Raw genomic sequence first — 20,044 nt, forward strand, 5'->3', positions numbered from 1 at the left:
TAGCACACTATTAGTGACAACATTCAATGTGAAACAGGAAAAATTGTGTTTGTGGAATCACCCACCCCCTCCCCCATAAAAAAAAATGGTTGCAACGCCCACTCAGTGCTAGAAACATAATATACAGGTTAGTAGTTCTAGTACAGGGATATTATTTATAAAAAGATAGGAAAAAGTGTGGGATCCTAGGAACCAAACTGCCTTCAGGTACGAAACCTGGCCCGTGAATGCAAATTACCCATCTGCATTAGGTGCAACAAGCTTAAGGAAGCACGTTACCAGAGCCATCAATTCAACTTCCCAGGCCACAGAACAATGTTTCACCAGAATATCTGTACCAGTCAACCAGTAGACCACCAATATTTAAGTCAACTTACATTCTATTTACAATTATCTTCCTGGCTTCATATTCTTTAGTTCATCACACAAACTTGCTATTTGTATACAAGCCATACAGATCAAACATCCTGGAGGAGTTTTGTTTTTTTTTTAAAAAGCATACATAAAATTGCAGGTGGTGAAGTGTTAGCCTGCCTCTTATGGCAAACTTTCTTACAACTTTTACCTAGAGTCAACAAGCCTCCATAAAGAATTGTACTTCCTTCTAGTTGGTGATTTTAGTATAAATAAATATTCAAGTTACTAAAGGAGGAAAAAAAACCCATCCGATTGGATTTGAAGACAGGAAACCCAATGGCATTTTATTTTTTATAAAAATCACTGTAAACCATTGTTGGCTGAAAGTGTTCAAGTTCATACGATGGCGCAAGAGTTCTTGTGATTATTAGGGTCCTTGAATCGAAGTCTCATCTTTGGCCGATACTTTTCTAAGTATGAGAGTTGTTTGCTGTTGATGGCACCTCTGCGTTTCCTATTTCGATAAGGGCAGAAAAAAAAAGTGAAATGAAATGCAAAAAGTTGGTGAAAATAAAGTGCTTTTTAATTCTTTACATTGCAACTATGCCCACTATAGAGAGGGCTTTAAACTAATTAGTGGGGGGGAGGTTTCAAGAGAGCAAAAAATAAAAATGTCAGCAGAGAAGGCAATAGAGCAAGGTAGCAGTGGGGGAATTAAAAACCAGAGCGTGTCAGGAAGGGACAGAATGTATAAAGGTAAAGTAGTAAAGGGGGTAAAAGCAGGAATAAATTGTCACAAAACATATTTAAAAGTTCTTTTTCTGAATGCACGCAGCATTCGTAACAAAATAGACGAGTTGACGGTACAAATAACTACACATGGGTATGATCTGGTGGCCATTACAGAAACATGGCTGCAAGGTGACCATGACTGGAACTAAACATCCAGGGGTATTTGACAATTAGGAAGGACAGACAGGAAGGAAAGGGAGGTGGAGTGCCTATGTTAATAAAGGATGGAATCACTGCAATAGTGAGAAATGATATTGGGTCAAAGGATCAAGATAGTGAAACAGTTTGGGTGGCGATAAGGAATAATAAGGGGAAAAAGTCACTAGTGGGCGTAGTCTATAGGCCTCCTAACAGTTGCAACTCTCTTGGTCGGAGTATAAATCAGGAAATAGTTGGGGCTTGTAATAAGGGAACAGCTATAATCATGGGGGATTTTAACTTTCATATTGACTGGGCAAATCAAATTGGGCAGGGCATCCTTGAGGAAGAGTTCATAGAGTGCATTAGGGACAGGTTCCTTGAGCAGTATGTTACTGAACCAACCAGGGGGCAGGCAATCTTAGATCTGGTCCTGTGTAATGAGACAGGATAAATAAAAAATGTCCTAGTAAAGGATCCCCTTGGAATGAGTGACCATAACATGGTTGAATTCCAAATTCAGTTGGAGGGTGAGAGAGTTGGATCTCAAACCAGCGTACTAAGCTTAAATAAAAGGAGACTATGAAGGTATGAGAGCAGAGTTGACTAAAGTGGACTGGGAAAATAGATTAAGGTGTAAGACGGTACATGAGCAGTGGCGTACATTCAAGGAGATATTTCGCAACTTAAGAAAAATATATTCCACTGAGGAAAAAGGGGCGTAAAAGAAAAGACAGCCATCCGTGGCTAAGTAAAGTAATAAAGGATAGTATCCGACTGAAAACAAGGGCATATAAAGTAGCCAAATCTAGTGGGAGGATAGAAGATTGGGAAGCATTTAAAAGCCAGCAAAGAATAACTAAAAGATTAATTAAGAAAGGGAAGATAGATTATGAAAGTAAACTAGCAAAAAATATAAAAACAGATAGCAAGAGTTTCCACAGTTATATAAAAAGAAAAGGGTGGCTAAAGTGAATGTTGGTCCCTTAGAGGACAAGACTGGGAAATTAGTGGTGGGGAACATGGAGATGGCAAAAACGCTGAACAAATATTTTGTATCAGTCTTTACAGTAGAGGACACTAAAAATATCCCAACACTGGACAAACAGGGGGCTATAGGGGCGGGGGGGAGAGGAGCTAAACACGATTAAAATCACTAAGGAGGTGGTACTCGGTAAGATAATGGGACTTAAGGCAGATAAATCCCCTGGACCCGATGGCTTACATCCTAGGGTCTTGAGAGAAGTAGCGGTAGGGATTGCAGATGCATTGGTGGTAATTTTCCAAAACTCCCTGGATTCAGGAAAGGTCCCAGCAGATTGGAAAACTGCTAATGTAATGCCCTTATTTAAAAAGGGAGGTAGACAAAAGGCTGGAAACTATAGACCAGTTAGCCTAACATCTGTGGTTGGTAAAATGTTGGAGTCCATTATTAAGGAAGCAGTAACAGGACATTTGGATAAGCATAATTTAATCGGACAGAGTCAGCATGGTTTTATGAAGGGGAAGTCATGTTTGACAAATTTGCTCGAATTCTTTGAGGACGTAACAAACAGGGTGGATAAAGGGGAACCAGTGGATGTGGTGTATTTGGACTTCCAAAAGGCATTTGACAAGGTGCCACACAAAAGATTATTGCACAAGATAAAAAATCACAGGAAGGGACCAAGTGCAACATATCCAAGTTTGCCAATGATACAAAGATGGGAGGGAAAGCAGTGAGTGAGGAGGACATAAAAAACCTGCAAACGGACATAGACAGTCTAAGTGAGTGGGCAGAAATTTGGCAGATGGAATATAATGTTGGAAAGTGTGAGGTTATGCACTTTGGCAGAAAAAAATCAAAGAGCAAGTTATTATCTAAATGGAGAGAAACTGCAAAGTGCTACAGTACAAAGGGATCTGGGGGTCCTGGTGCAAGAAACACAGGTGGTTAGTATGCAGGTACAGCAGGTGGTGATCAGGAAGGCCAATGGAATCTTGGCTTTTATTGCAAGGGGGATGGAGCATAAAAGCAGGGAAGTCTTGCTTCAGTTATACAGGGTACTGGTGAGGCCACACCTGGAATACTGCGTACAGTTTTGGTTTCCATATTTAAGAAAAGATATACTTGCTCTCAAGGCAGTTCAGAGAAGGTTCACTCGGTTGATTCCGGAGATGAGGGGGTTGACTTATGATGAAGGTTGAGTAGGTTGGGCCTCTACTCATTGGAATTCAGTAGAATGAGAGGCGATCTTATCGAAACATATAAGATTGTGAGGGGGCTTGATCGGGTGGATGCGGGGAGGATATTTCCACTGATGGGTGAGACTAGAACTAGGGGGCATAATCTTAGAATAAGGGGCTGCCCTTTCAAAACTGAGATGAGGAGAAACTTCTTCACTAAGAGGGTAGTAAATCTATGGAATTTGCTACCCCAGAGAGCTGTGGAAGCTGCAACATTAAATAAATTTAAAACGGAGATAGACAGTTTCCTAGCTGATAAGGGAATTAGGGGTTACGGGGAGCGGGCAGGGAAGTGGACGCGAGTCTAGGTTCAGATCAGCCATGATCCTATTGAATGGCGGAGCAGGCCCGAGGGGCTGTATGGCCTACTCCTACTTCTTATGTTATGTTTATAGGCCAGGTGGTCATAGGTGTGTCCCTGATGTTCCAATCTCAACTGTTACTTCACCCTAGCTACAGTGCAATAGTTGTCAGCACAGAAAGAACAGACTAAGAATGCAACTGTGTAGGTTGAGTAAACCTTAGAAAGATAATGAGGGATTAGGCAAGGTCCCAGTAGAAAAAAAAAAGTGGTATTCATAAAAGGGACAAGAGGAAATACAATTACACTGGCTCAATTTATACTTGACTGTCTTATTATTAGTGGCCAAGGGATTGGTATTCCAAGGCTGTATTTAAAAAAAAAAAAAAAAATTAAGTTAAACACCTCAATAATTGTGGCAGCTCTGCAATGGAGAAAGGACACAACCTGCGTCTTTATTACATCACAACAGGATCATGTTACACACTTGGGCGGGGGGGGGGGGGGGGGGGTGGCGGTGGAGGGACGAAAGAAAATAGTTTCCTGCTTTAAAGAGGAATGGATGGGTGGGGCTTTTCAGCTGCAGCAGGGAATTCAAAAGACTTTCCTTGGTGTTCAGGCTTAAGTTTGTGCAAGGGGAAATCCCAGGATGGGAGGTCCACCTGCAACAAAATTCGCTGCACTCCAACAGGAACGTGTGCCTGCCAGCTCATGTCCAATCTCTGAACTTTTCAGGTACAAGTTAAAATCGGGGTCTCCAATGCCCTGTGTGTGCTGTGCAGAGAGAAAGCAGCCAGGTAAAGTTCGCTTCTGAAGATTTGATCACTGAATATCAGAATCACTCGCACATCAAACGACAGTCAAAACCGCTTTTCAGGAATAAATGGCACTTACTGTCTGATGAACTGAATGGCATCTTCATACTTCATTCCACTTTCGATAAGAGCAACTGCTACCAATACAGGAGCCCTGCATGTTTAAAACAAGTCAGTATAAGTACAGCATAGCACAGAGCATTGTCCCATCTCTTTCAACATATGTTATCGTGCAAAACAATGCAATCCCACATATTGATTAAGCAGATGAATATTAATATAGATAAATCCAAGGTCATGCATACTGGATCAGAAATCAGTAAACATATACATGACAAAAGGATCTATTTTTAGCAAAGGCGGAGAGGGCCCTGCTGAGACCACACCTGGAGTATTGTGTAGAGTTTTGGTCTCCTTACCTAAGGAAGGATATACTTGCCATAGAGGGAGTGCAACAAAGGTTCACCAGACTGGTTCCTGGGATGGGTGGATTGTCCAATGAGGAGAGATTGAGTAGACTAGGCCTATATTCTCTAGAGTTTATAAGAATGAGGGGTGATCTCATTTAAACATACAAAATTCTTACAGGGCTTGACAGGGTAGATGCAGGGAGGATGTTTCCCCTGGCTGGGGAGTCTAGAACCAGTGGTCAGAGTCACAGAATAAGGGGTCGGCCATTTAGGACTGAGATGAGGAGAAATATCTTCACTCGGAGGGTGGTGAATCTCTGGAATTCTCTACCCCAAAGGGCTGTGAAGGCTCAGTCGTTGAGTATATTCAAGACAGAGATTGCTAGATTTTTGAATATTAAGGGAATCAAGGGATATGGGGATAGTGCAGGAAAGTGGAGATGAGTTAGCTCAGCCATGATCTTATTGAATGGCAGAGCAGGCTCAAGGGGCCAAATGGCCGACTCCTGCTCCTATTTCTTATGTTCTTAAAAGGAAAAGGATCAGAGCATTATTATAAATCATTCATAAAGTTGTAGTTAAAATACAGCTGTTGGGAACAAATCTAATAAAATGAGAGAATGAATCTTGAGGCTAAGTTGAAAGAAGTTACTCTAACCCTGTACATATCACTGGTGAGACTACATTTGGAACATTGTAGAACTATACACGTTCACAACACAGGAGGAGGCCACTTAGCAACTTGGGGTAGATTTTGACTTTGTGCAAATATAAAGCTTCAATGGAAATAAAAATTGGGAGATGTAAAATGGGATGCCGATTCTCTATCACCCGCTTTACATGATCGCACAAAGTCAAAATCTACCCCATTGTGTCTGTGCCAACTCCTTGCTAAATAAATCCAATGATAATCCCACTGCTCCACTTTCTCCTCATATACCTGAACGCTTTAAAGTATCCTTTACATTTTTATCCACTTTTCCTTTAAAAAATGCAAGCCACAAGCATGCCCTGTAGCTCCACATGCTTAAGCAAACCTCTGCGGAAAGAAATTTCTCGTAACTTCTCATTCACCGAGATACCATGCTAAATTGTTGATAAACCACGCGCCCCCACCCACCCACCATTACTGACTTAATCACCTGGCTTCTTTCTATCATGGTACGTTTCCATTTCTTGTGCGAGGCAATATATTTTGTGAAGGAAAAGCGTTTCCACATTAATTGCACCTTCTACCTGTCTGACCATTTTGCTAACCTCGGCCCTTGTGAATTCTTTTACAGCCTTCTTCGCCGTTTGCCAAACCCCCTACTTTAATGTCATTAGCAAATTTTGACATTGTGTTCTCTATACCTATTATAGCAGCCGGATAGACTACAGACTGCATTTTTGGATTCTCTCCTTTAAATCCCCCACTTGCTACATTCCTCCAGTCTTATTTCATCGACCACACTTTCAGTCACAACTCTTCTTCCTTATTCCTTCTTAGTGTCTGATTTTTCCCTCCTATAAACCATCTTTGGTATGTTTTGTTAGTTTGAAGAGGCTATACAAGTTGTTTATGCCACTGCCAGTTTTTGAATCACTAAGCCGTTGAGGAGAACATCACCCCTTATTATTACTACATTAAAAGCCAACTACACCTTAATAAAAGACCCATGTTGTGTTAGACATTGGTCAATGTTTTTGTATACCTACCGCCCAAGGCCAGCAACACAATGCACTGCTATACAGCAACCAGGCTCTTCGCTAAACTTAGCTTTAAGCAAAGTAAGCCAATCATCCACAATTTTGCTTGGAGGTGGACCACCATCATCAAATGGCCAATCCTTAAAAAGGTAAAAGTAGAAGTAAAACACTTAGCTTTATGCTGAAACAAAGAGGACTGTGCTATCGACTTGCCCACATATATACTTCAATACACACCTGCTGCTTAGAAGAATGGTACAGCAAGAAACCTGTATTAAACATCCGATGAACGATGATTTTCATAGTAAGACATCTACAAAAAAACTCAATTGGTGTCCCAAGATTTAAATAAGTAAACTTGAAAGGACAAACACCATCTTCAATCAGTTCCATCACTGGTTGTTGTGCATTTTTTGGGGAGTGGTGTGGAGAGGAAGGGGAAAGAAACACAAAAATTGTGCACGTTCTGGTGAAAACAGCCTTTTACAGCTGTTACATTATAATTTCCGCTTGCTCATCGTAAACATCACATCCTATTACTTCATGAATTGAGGAGTTGCAAAGTGTTATGTTGTAATCTAGTATTTGCTCTGTTGATCTTTTGCTACTACTTAATTTTTTACTTTTAATATAAGCCCGATTCATAGATTTAAGGTACATGGTCTAACAGAGCATTTATCTTTCTCTTATCCAAAAACTAGTAGGACGAGAGGGCTTGTGTCATTTGAACAGAGCTTAACAGTTATAATGGTGTTCGGTTTTAACTTAGGCAGAGCTACATTACATAAGAACATAAGAGTAAAGACATCTTCCTGCAATTATATCGGGCCCTGGTGAGACCACACCTGGAGTGTTGTGGACAGCTTTGGTCTCCTTACCTAAGGAAGGATATATTTGCCATAGAGGAAGTACAATGAAGGTTCACCAGACAGATTCCTGGGATTGGGGGGATTGTCCTATGAGGAGAGATTGCGTAGACTAGGCCTATATTCTCCAGAGTTTAGAAGAATGAGAGCTGATCTCATTGAAACATACAAAAATCTTACAGGACTTGACAGGGTCGATGCAGGGAGGGTGTTTCCCCTGGCTGAGGGGTCTAGAACCAGGGCTCGGTCACAGTCTCAGAATAAGGGGTCGGCCATTTAGGACTGAGATGAGGAGAAATTTCTTCACTCAGGGAGTGGTGAATCTTTGGAATTCTCTACCCCAGAGGGCTGTGGAGGCTCAGTCGTTGAATATATTCAAGACAGAGATCGAGAGATTTTTGGATACTAAGGGAATGAAGGGATATGGGGATAGTGCGGGAAAGGAGTTGAGGTTGAAGATCAGCCATGATCTTATTGAATGGCGGAGCAGGCTCAAGATGCTGAATGGCCTACTCCTGCTCCTATTTCTTATGTTCTTATCTGACTGCTAATCTTCTATCATTCCATTCAGTGAATAGTGGGAAATAGTTCACAGATCATTAGGAACCAACAACAACAACTTGCATTTATATAGCGCCTTTAACGTAGTAAAAACATCCCAAGGCACTTCACAGGAGTGTTAAGACAAAAAATTTGACACCGAGCCACAAAGAAATTAGGGTAGGTGACCAAAAGCTTGGTCAAAGAGGTAGGTTTTAAGGAGCGTCTTAAAGGAGTAAAGAAAGAGAGGTAGCGAGGCGGAGGGGTTTAGGCCGGGAATTCCAGAGCTTAGGGCCTAGGCAACTGAAGACACGGCCACCAATGGTTGAGCGATTATAATCAGGGATGCTTAAGAGGGCAGAATTAGAGGAGCGCAGATATCTTGTTGGCTTGTGGGGCTGGAGGAGGTTACAGAGATAGGGAGGGGCGATGCCATGGAGGGATTTGAAAACAAGGATGAGAATTTTGAAATCGAGGCTTTGCTTAACTGGGCATCAATGTAGGTCAGCAAGCACAGGGGCGATAGGTGAACGGGACTTGGAGAGAGTTATGACACGGGCAGCCGAGTTTTGGATGACCTCAAGTTTACGTAGGGTAGAACGAGGGAGGCCAGCCAGGAGTGAGTTAGAAAAGTCAAATTTAGAGGTAAACAAAGGCATGGATGAGGGTGTCAGCAGTAGATGAGCTGAAGCAGGGGCGGAGACGGGCGATGTTACGGAGGTGGAAACAGACGGTCTTAGTTATGCCATGGATATATAGTATGACAAGTCTGAAATCCGTCCTGTTTGATGCCATAGGAATCTTTTAGTAAGGTCAAGAATGTACCATTTGAAAATAGGCTCCCAGATGAATTCAAGAGGCGGTGGTGCTATTGTTTCTGTCTGGCTGGAAATGCCACATGGGGACAGTTCGTCTTTATTAGGGCTGATTCCTGCAAGCAGTCATCCAATCACTGAGGCCTCTGACAGCATGTTACAGACACATAGTTAATCCCAGGTGCCAGTGTATCTATTGTTTGATAACTGGAAATCTTAAATGATGAAGGGATTTGACAGGATAAATTGGGAAAATTATACTCTTTGGTTGTGCAGTCGGTGGCAATTCATTTCAAATTGTTACCGAGTCAGCAGGGAGATAAGCAGAAATGTATTTTTTTTTTTACTTGCTAAGAGTATGGAATCCTTTGCCACAGAAAGTAATTGAGGCAGATAGCACTATCTTTTGAAGGAAAAGCAGATAAGCATTTGAAGCAGAGTAAAATACTGGGCTACAGGGAAAGAGGGCGGGGCAGTGGGATGAGTTTGAGATTGCTCGAGCAAAAAGCTGGCAGACACCAAGGGACAAATGGCCTCTTTCTGTGCTGTAAATGTATATGCTTCTATAGTGAAATCATGTCCTATTACTTCATGAACTGAGGAGTTATAAAGTTTCATGTTGTAATCTAGCATTTGCTCTGTTGACCTTTTGCTACTATTTAATTTTTTACTTTCAATATAAACCTGATTCATAGATTTAAGGCACATGGTCTAACAGAGCATTGATCTTTCTCTTATCCAAAGACTAGTATGACACAAGAGGGCTTGTGTCATTTGAACAGCGCTTATTAACAGTTATAATGGTGTTCTGTTTTAACTGAGGCAGAGCTACATTACCACATATTGCGTATTTAAAGGTCAGGCTTCTGTTCACATGGAGCGAGGGCGAGATCTTGCTTATAGGAGTAGATCTTGGCATTGCATTTGAGAGACAACAGCCCAAAATTGTAATAGCAAATGTCTCCAATTTTTTTTTGAAAACAGAACTCAACTGACAAAAAAAATAGTTCATGCCAGTTCAACTACAGGAAGGAAATTAGTTTTCAAAGCACAATTTGATGAAATGTACAGTATATTTCACAGGTCAAAAAGCTGCAATACCAAGAATACCATAATTGAACTTGCTGCATCTCAGAATCTTTAGATTAGCAAACATTAGCTGACAAAAACCAGCCTCACTATACCGTAGAGATTTTATGCCCAGGTTTGATGGCAATTTTAACTAAATACAGTATGTTTAGAGATATTGCACTTTTATGGTACAAATGTTTTCTTAGAAATGGGAAGGAAAATTGTTATAAAGCTGCACCCAACAACAGAACTGGATTACAATTTCCCTGAATTTGACTTTTAGCCAAAGTCAGACCCAAGTAATTTCAAGTTAAGTTGCAATGTATAATGTATTCGATTATAAACAGTTTCGTTCATCAATATAAAAAAAAGTTTGAAATCAATGCTCTGACCCGGTAACAGCTTAGGACTGAAACAGAAGTGAAAAAATACAACTCTAACCGTAACCACTGATTCTGGCCTAAAACCATTGTAATTTCCAAAAGGATTAGTTGGGGAAAAACTGTTCCCAAAAACATTTACAGTAAATACATTGTGGCGGAAGCAATTCACAAATGTTCAAAGGTTACAAGAAATCTAAAAATGGGAATCCATGTCAATCTATTAGTGCGGAGTTTAACATTGTGGTTTCTGTCTGAAATTCAGCCTTCTGAAAGTGTCCATTTTTTCCTAGGAAACTACTGCACAGCACCAATTGCCTTGTTTCCACAACCAAAACGTGATAAATTCACTTAAAAGATGCAATGATCTCTGCCTCAACTACTCCCTGTGGTAAAGGCTTCCATGTTATTTCTGCAAAAAAAATTCTCATCTCCCACCTCGCTGAGAATTTTAAATTGATGACCCCTCACAATTGACTCTCCAACCAGAGGGAATAGTCTTTCCCTACTCATCTTGTCAAAACTCTCCATAATTTTAGAAAGCTCCATTAAATCTCCATTGAGCCTTACTTGCTCCAGTGGGAACAGCCTTGGGATGTTTCCCCCTGGCTGGGGAGTCTAGAACTAGGGGTCACAGTCTCAGCCATTTAGGACTGAGATGAGGAGAAATGTTTTCACTCAAAGGGTTGTGTATCTTTGGAATTCTCTACCCAAGGGGGCTATGGATGCTCAGTTGTTGAGTATATTCAAGACAGATAGATTCTTGGATACTAAGGGAATCAAGGGCTATAGGGATAAGACGGGCAAGTGGAATTGGAGGTAGATGATCAGCCATGATCTTATTGAATGGCGGAGCAGGCTCGAAGGGCCAAATGGCCTATTCCATTTCTTATGTTCTTATCTCAAGTCATTTCTCATAATTATAGCTTCCTATCACAGACATCATCTGCGTGACACTTGACTGTGGCCTAAGCATTGCTTTGTACAATTTGATTCTGTTCATCCACATTCTTCAGGTTCATTTCAAAATGCAATACTTTTCAGTTCTCTGCATTAAATTGCATCTGCCATTTGTTTGCCCATTCTCCAAACATATGTCCCCCTGAAGTTATTTGCAATCCATGTTGCTATTTACCAATCCCTCCTAAAATTTACAGCAGATTACATATCTCTTCTTACACCTTTGGTCCAATGACCCAGCCTCTTGTGCATCTTCTGCTTCATCCAACCATTGGTGGTACAGCCTTCAGCCCTACACTCTGGAATTCCCAGACTAAATTCTTTACCCCTCCACTTCACCTTAAAATGTGTTCTATACCCATCATACAGCCAAGTTTTCAGTCACCTCTTAACTTTTGCACCATGGCTTGCTATCTGGTCTTCTCCTCAACCCCACTCTGTAAAGTGCCTTAGAACATTTTCTGCTTTAAAAGGTGGTGGTGATTTGGAAAGGAAGGGGGTGGAGGGGAAGAAGAGGACAACAGATACTTGGGTTGCTTTCCTACAACTGCTGGATAATTGTAACTAATTAAAGGATTGATCTGTTCTTGTAATATTGCCTAAGTGCACATTGCAGAAGTTCTGTTTTATCTCAGTTTGTAACTGGCTCCAGATGTATGGCGTGGTAATATTAAAATTGAAAATTCCAGGTGCAAGAAGTGGATACTCAAAAGATCCTAGTTGCTTAATCTTTGCCAACAACTGGGAGTTGAATCTCGATCTTGGAGCAATAAATAACGGCATTGACATTTTTTGAGTCAAAATGGCAATGGCTTGAAAACTGGCTTAAGTGCAGAAAAACTGTGATTGCCATTGATGTTAATGAGGGTGGAGCTATGCTAATTACTTCTAACTGTTTTCAGTGAGCGCAAAGCCAGAGCTGTACATAGAATATGGAGTGGCATAAATCACCAGGAAAACCTAGGCCAATATCTTCTAGAACTCTACCAACGTGCCTCTAGAGCACGTTGTTCTGATGCAGTAAGAGTGACCCCAGGCAACTAATCCTTTCTGTAGGAGTACCCGACAGCACAGTTGAGATTGAAGTGACAACGTTTTGTAAACCTAGCAGTTATCAAAAGTTCCCATGTTGCTTTTGCTTTTTGAAGTTGAACACTTTGTCATATGCTGTATCTGAAAAAAAGTTGGTGTGTGTGTGTGTGAAAAGTGTTCAGTGATTCAGGCAATGTCTGTGGCAACAGTTAAACATGCACGATGCATGCTTTACAACTTACCAATTCTTCTGAAGAAACCAGTGTCTGATGATAAGAAGTTACATTCATAAATGTGAGAAAAAACAACACATACAGGAAGACATCCGACATTTTGGGGGGGGGGGGGGGGGGGGAAGAAAGGAGTGTGTTTGGGTGGGGTGAGGGGGCACGATGGCACCAAAGAAAATGGTTCTTGGGAGATTTTTGAATGGAGATGGCAAGAGTACAGTTGACTGCCAATTACACTAATGGATCCCAATGTACCTTTATAAGATTCCAAAAAAGGAAGCAAGCAAGTTTGGTCATGCTTCAACGGTTTATATTAATTGAGCGAATATTAGAGCTGCATAAATCCAACATGTTTCCTGCGCGGCTACTTTTAAAAAGGACCATGGTGTGATAAGACACTCATTTATGAAGTTTGGCTTAATTCTAGCAAATGCGAGGTGATCCAGTGCCTCAGCATGTTGATTACAACGTGCTAAACCATAGAACATTGGATCATGACTAGTTCCCAAGACAGTAAGTTTCCAATGAAGCAAAAAATGCTTATTTATTCACAAATCATTAACAGCACCAAGTTTTCATTGTTTTTGCTCGGTTCAGATTTTTTCCATTTTTACCTGCAAACATTTATATGATTGCTTGGAAGTTTAAAGTGAAACCTCGTACTTACCATTACTGCAATACCTTCATTCTCCAGTGGAGTCTTGTCATACGTGGCGTCACATACTCTCACAACAGTGGTCACACCATACTTTTGCAGCTCCTAAAGGGGAGGAAAGCACATGGAAACTTACTATTTAAAGAACTAGTACTGGAAAAAAACACCCTGGGAGATGATTGAAGGAGCCAGGGACACTCGGGCTTTTATTCTCCTCGTGACACGGACGATTTTTTAAATATAGTTTTAGCCTGCATCAAACTTAATTCAAATTCAGATCATTGCTTCTTTGGATTCTCAGTTTCTTAGAAGAAAAAAATAGAACTTTACAAGGGTGCAGATGGAGTGGATTCTCATCTGGCAAACAAGAGTCAGTAAAATCTGACTGAAGGTTCTGGCTGGTGGAGCAATAGAAGTTGAAAACCAAAAACCTCTTAAATTGGAAAAAGCATGATTATTTCATTTGCAGTATTAGCTGTTTACCACTACTGCCAATTAGGCAGACCGATCAGCTAGCACATGATTTGCAATGAACTTGAAACTACTGAAAGAACTATTTGACCTCAAGCTGAGCTTCTGACCCCATACCCTCACCATCACCAAGACCAGCTACTTCCACCTCAGTCATATCGCCCCTACTTCAGCCCACTGGCTGTTGAAATCCTTCTCCAAGCTTTTGTTATCTCCAGACTCAACTATTCTGTTCTGACGAAAGGTCATCGACCTGAAACGTTAACTCTGTTTCTCTCTTCACAGATGCTGCCTGACCTGCGGGGTATCTCCAGCATTTTCTGTTTTTATTTCAACTATTCCAATGCTCTCCTGGACCCCCTCCCATCTTCCACCCTCCATAAAACTTAAGCTCATCCAAAGCGCTACTGCTCGAAGCCCAACTCGCACCAAGTCCCAGTTACCCATCACCCTATGCTCTCAGACCTACATTGGCTCTCAGTCCCCGAACACCTTGATTTTAAAATTCGCATCCTCGTGTTCAAAGCTCTCAATGGTTCGCCCTTCCCTATCTCTCTAACCTCCTCCAGCCCGACAATCTCCCGGGAACCCTACCTTCCTCCAATTTTGTCCTCTTGTACGTCTCCAACTTCCTTCACCCCACCATTGGCGCTCGTGCCTTCGTCTGTCTAGGCACTAAGCTCTGGAATTCCCTTCCTAAACCTCCCTGCCTCCCTTTAAGACGCTCCTTAAAACCTACCACTTTGATCGAGCTTTCTCACCTGTCCCCAATGTCTCCTCCTTTGGCTCAGTATCAATTTTTATCCGATTATGCTCCTGTGAAGCGCCTTGGGATGTTTTACTACATTAAAAGGTGCTATATAAATGCCAGTAGTTGCTGTTAAAATGCAACCGTAACAAAAATTATGAGCTAGGCTCAAAGTATCAGTAATTGTAAGACTTCTGTTTTCCATACTTTCAATCCTGGGATGTTAATAGCCAACACTGCCAAATTTTAACATTACAGTAGAATCATAGAATAATATAGCACAGAAGGAGGCCATTCGACCCATCGTGCCTATGTTAGCTCTTTGAAAGAGCGATCCAATTAATCACTCTCCCCTGCTTCCATAGCCCTGCAAATTTTTCCTTTTCAAGTATATATTCAATTTCTTTTTGAAAGTTACTTTAGAGTCTGTTTCCATAGGCAGTGCATCCCAGATCAACAAAACTCGCTGCATGAAAAAAAACTCGTCTCTCCTCTGGTGCTTTTGCCAATTTTTAAAAAATCTGTGTCCTCCGATTAACGACCCTTGTCAGTGAAATCAGTTTCTCCTTATTTACTCTATCAAAACCCGTCATAATTTTGAATGCCTCTATTGAATCTCCCCTTAACCTTATCTGCTCGAAGGAGAACAACCCCAGCTTCTCTAGTCTTTTTACACAAGTCCTTCATCGCTGGTATCATTCTGGTAAATCTCCTCTGCATGCTCTCCAAGGCCTTGACATCCTTCCTAAAGTGTAGTGCCCAGATTTGGACAATAGTCCAGCTGAGGCCTAACCAGTGGTTTCTAAAGGTTTAGCATAACATCCTTGCTTTTGTACTTCTGCCTCTATTTATAAAGCCAAGAATAGGAAACGGTTTCATGCTACAAATACGTGCACTCAGATCCTTCCCTGAAATGGTCTCCAAGCATACTAAGCTAAAATTAGTTACATTCGCAATCTGGTCACTCTCACTGCGAGGGGCGGGATGATTAGTTAAGAGGCTGTGTAGTTGTGATACACATGACCAGCAGGCTTTGTTCCAAGGTTTCTTCATTACTGCAAAAGACACACCATTGAGCTTCTATTCAGCACTAAAGGATTCAAAAACTAGGAGATTCAAAAACTTAAAAAAAACACTTGGAAATTGTTGGTAAATTCAGTCAGTGTTATTTCATAAAGATAAGTAGATATTTCACATGCAGAGTTACAGAAGTACAGAATAAATTACCAAGGAAGCAATTATTATAAAAGGGTTCAGCAGACACACAAATGGGAAACATGCAAAAATATTTTGAGAGAGGGGTGGAGAATGAGAAAGATAGACAATAAAAGAGAAGACCGTAAAGATTCTGAAAGTTCAGATTCTGACACCTTTGGCAGGGCAGCGCTCTACTGAAGTGCCAGCCTGGATTGTACGTTCAAGTCTTTGGAGTGGGGCTTGAACCCACGACCATCTGACAGAGGTGAGAGAGTGCTACCACTGAGCGAAGGCCGACACATTTTAGCAATTTATGTAACTGTATTCCCAGATCTCTCTGCTGCCCTACACCATTTAGTTTCTTACCTTCAAGGAATAAGTGGCCTCCTTACTCTTGCCAAAATGAACCAATTCTTACTTTGCTATGTTGAATTTAATTTGCCATGTATCCACCCACACTGTGAGCCTGTTTATGTTGTCCTCCACATTGTTAGCTATACCCCAAATTTGGTGTCATCTGCAAATTCCAACACCATACCTCCAATTCCAGAGTCCAAATGATTTATGTATATGGTTAACTGGTGGTCCCAGCACAGATCCCTGCGACTTCCCACTTTCTGCCACTCTGAGAAACTTCCCTCACCTCTTACCCTCCGTTTTCAGTTTTGTAACCAGCTTTCAATCCATTCTGTAACCTGGTCCCCAACTCCATATGGCTTGCCCTTTGTTACAAGTGTCTTGTGGCACCTTATCGAAGGCCTTCTGATAGTCCATGTATACCACATCCCCTGCATTGCCCATGTTTACTCTGTCTGTTATTTCTTCAAAGAATTCAATAAGGTTGGTTCAACATGACCTTCCTTTTAGAAATCCAAACCTCTACATGTTTTGCTATCTCATCCTTTAGCAAAGATTCTAATATTTTTCTAGTAAATGACATTAAACTAACTGGTCTCTTGTTTTATGTAGAATTTATTGTTTTCCTTTATATTTTCCCCCTGTAAAACCCCTTGGGATATTTTTCGATGTTAAATGTTAATATTCCAATTATATTTGTAATTAATATTTAGGGAACTGTACAACTTTTCATATCTGAAATTCTGGTGAGAATTAAACCATTGCTTTCTTCAGCTAATACCCATTTTTATCCGTCCTTTATTTCCACGCCATTCCACGATTGTTTACTCCAAGGTCAAGAATGACAGAAACACCAACTACCTGTCCAAACAGCACAAAATTCCAAACTGCTCATTACTCCTCAAACTAAATTGTACCATTTAGCTTGACCGACAAGTTTAGTTGAAACCACTTATCAGCACGCTTAGTAACTGCAGCTACCGGTCTAAGATTGGTGCTAACCAAGCACTGAAACGTTGGCTGTCCAAGAGAGAATGCTGCAAATGTGAAAATTAAATGTTCCCACTGTTTACAGTTCAGTTTGCAGCATTCATAGCAGTTTTACATCAGATTTGACATTGCACTGTTGTGTCTATCCAGTGACAAACTGAAAAAAAGACTTGCATTCATATAGCACCTTTCACGACCACTGGACGTCCCAAAGTGCTTTACAGCCAATGAAGTACTTTTGAAGTGTAGTCACTGTTGAAATGTAGGAAATTGTTTTCTTATCTATGAAGCAGGGCAAGACTAGCCCCTCCAGGGAGTCTCACTCTGGACAGTGTTTGGGCCTGGACTCTGGACAAAGAGTTTGTAATGTAAACATGCTACCAAACGGTATACATCTATACATTGAGTGGATCATGTGACCTCACTGTTTCCTTAGCTATGTAAATTGTGCACCCAGAATTCCAAAAAGAGAAACAAATAAGACATTTCCTGCCTGGACATAGATTTGAACCACTAAACAGTAGGCTAAATTCAGTCATGGCACAGGACTGGATGCAAGCTACCACACCTTCCAAAGCAGAGTCTCAAGAATGGACCTGAAGAGTTGACTTTTTCAGTCAACACCTTAAAGGGTAAGATAGGTCCTATCCAAAATATGACCCTTTCATCAGAATAGGTCCTATCCAAAATATGACCCTTTCATCAGAATTAGTGGTAAAGGAATGCCTCATAAAAGGGGATCTTTGGGATCCACAACTAAAACCCAATCTCCTCAGAACCTACCTACATTATTACATCAGGTTTCCAAGGCTTAGTTTGGAGAATTTAGGGAACACTGAACTGGAGGCAGGTAAATCTGGAAAGGTCCATAATGGACTGATTGAACAGTTGGCTGTTTATGAAATGTTACCTACATTAGTAGGCTTAATCTAGTAAATTATTTGGGGGTGGGGGGAAATTGGCTCGCGCCCCCTTTGGGGCGCTAACTTCACTGGGGCGCTACTTTTAATATACACTATAAATGGTAGGACACTGAAGTGCAGAAGATCAGAGGGGCCTTGGAGTGCATGTCCACAGATCCCTGAAGGTAGCAGGATAGGTAGATAAGGTGGTTAAGAAGGCATATGGGATACTTTCCTTTATTAGACGAGGCATAGAATATAAGAGCAGGGAGGTTATGCTTGAACTGCATAAAATAATTGTTAGGCCGTAGCTAGAATACTGTGTGCAGTTCTGGTCACCACATTACAGGAAGGATGCGATTCCACTGGAGGGGGTGCAGAGGAGATTTACAAGGATGTTGCCTGGGCTGGGGAATTTTAGCTACGAGGAGAGATTGGATAGGCTGGGGTTGTTTTCTTTGGAACGGAGGAGGCTGAGGGGAGACCTAGTTGAGGTGTATAAAATTATGAGGGGCCTAGATAGAGAGTGGATAGGAAGGACCCATTTCCCTTAGCAGAAGGGTCAATAACCAGTAGGGCATAGATTTAAAGTAATTGGTCAGAAGTTTAGAGGGGATGAGAAGAGGGTGATGGGGGTCTGGAACTCACTGCCTGAAAAGGTGGTAGACGCAGAGACCCTCATCACATTTAAAAAGTACTTGGATATGCACTTGAAGTGCCATAACCTACAATGCTACGGACCAAGTGCTGGAAAGTGGGATTAGGGTGGATAGCTCTTTGTCGGCCGGCACGGACAAGATGGGCCAAATGGCCTCCTTCTGTGGCGTAAATTTCTATGATTCTATGATTCGAAGGCCTAGACGATGTTCAGGCTTGGGCTGATAAGTGGCAGGTAACATTCGCGCCACACAAGTGCCAGGAAATGACTATCTCCAGCAAGCGAGAGTCTAACCACCGCCCCATGAATCCCCCACCATCAACATCCTGGGGGTCACCATTGACCAGAAACATAACAGGACCAGCCACATAAATACTGTGGCAACAAGAGCAGGTCAGAGGCTAGGTATTCTGCAGCGAGTGTCTCACTTCCTGACTCCCCAAAGCCTTTCCACCATCTACAAGGCACAAGTAAGGAGTGTGATGGAATACTCTCCACTTGCCTGGATGAGTGCAGCTCCAACAACACTCAAGAAGCTCAACACCATCCAGGACAAAGCAGCCAGCTTGATTGGCACCCCATCCACCACCTTCAACATTCACTCCCTCCACCACCGGCGTACCGTGGCTGCAGTGTGTACCATCTACAAGATGTACTGCAGCAACTCGCCAAGGTTTCTTCGGCCACACCACCAAACTCGCAACCTCTTCCATCGAGAAGGACAAGGGCAACAGGCTCATGGGAACACCACCACCTCCAAGTTCCGCTCCAAGTCACACACCATCCTGACTTGGAAGTATATCGCCGTTCTTTCATCGTCGCTGGGTCAAAATCCTGGAACTCCCTCCCTTACAGCACTGTGGGAGTACCTTCGCCATATGGACTGCAGCGGTTCAAGAAGGTGGCTCACCACCACCTTCTCAAGGGAAATCAGGGATGGGCAATAAATGCTCCCATGAACGATTAAAACAAAAAAAGCACGCACTGGGGCCCTGCTGGGTCACCAGGGAGCGGGGAGCCAGCAAGAGAGTCCGGCACTCAAGAGTACCACCAGTCTGATGGATCGCAGCCGGCACCATGCAGCAGGAGGCCAGAGGGGGCAGGTGCTGGCAGGCGCCCCCCAAAAAATGACCTGCCCCTTAATTATCGCCACCCCGGCCACAAGCACGACTCCCCCAACCCGGTCGGACATAGCGTCTGGCGGCATGAGCCAAGTTTGCGGCCGGGGCACTGCGCATGGCGATGATGTAATTGCCGGAGGCGCAGCGCCACGGGGCACCATCGGCTACCACCGCTGCTAACCTCCCGCTGAATTGTGGGAGGAGTTAGCGGCACAGCGCCCGGGCGCTAGTTGCTTTGCGCCCCGTTAGTGCCCCCTTGGGGCACTACCGGGAGGCACAAAGCAACCAAATATTTCCCCCTCAGAAACCATCCTTAATCGCAA

At 42.3% G+C, this 20,044-nt stretch overlaps 1 protein-coding gene across 10 annotated transcripts in view; it reads right to left on the reverse strand.

Moving 5' to 3' along the window:
• Window positions 1-651: 651 nt before the first annotated feature.
• The window catches only part of ptp4a3a (protein tyrosine phosphatase 4A3a), a 140,661-nt gene continuing 121,268 nt past the window's right edge, over window positions 652-20,044 (reverse strand). For all 10 annotated transcript variants that reach the window (XM_085992446.1, XM_085992436.1, XM_085992439.1 and 7 more), the window contains 4 exons: window positions 13,290-13,382; window positions 6,738-6,868; window positions 4,709-4,783; window positions 652-871 (listed from right to left, as the gene is read on the reverse strand). In XM_085992446.1, the coding sequence (XP_085848572.1) occupies window positions 754-871; window positions 4,709-4,783; window positions 6,738-6,868; window positions 13,290-13,382 (417 nt within the window). In that variant the 3' untranslated portion in view covers window positions 652-753. The remainder of the gene's footprint in view (window positions 872-4,708; window positions 4,784-6,737; window positions 6,869-13,289; window positions 13,383-20,044) is intronic.

This window comes from Somniosus microcephalus, chromosome 7, assembly GCF_052327205.1.
Source record: "Somniosus microcephalus isolate GS21.2 chromosome 7, FLI_Smic_1.0, whole genome shotgun sequence".
NCBI classification, from domain to species: domain Eukaryota; kingdom Metazoa; phylum Chordata; class Chondrichthyes; order Squaliformes; family Somniosidae; genus Somniosus; species Somniosus microcephalus.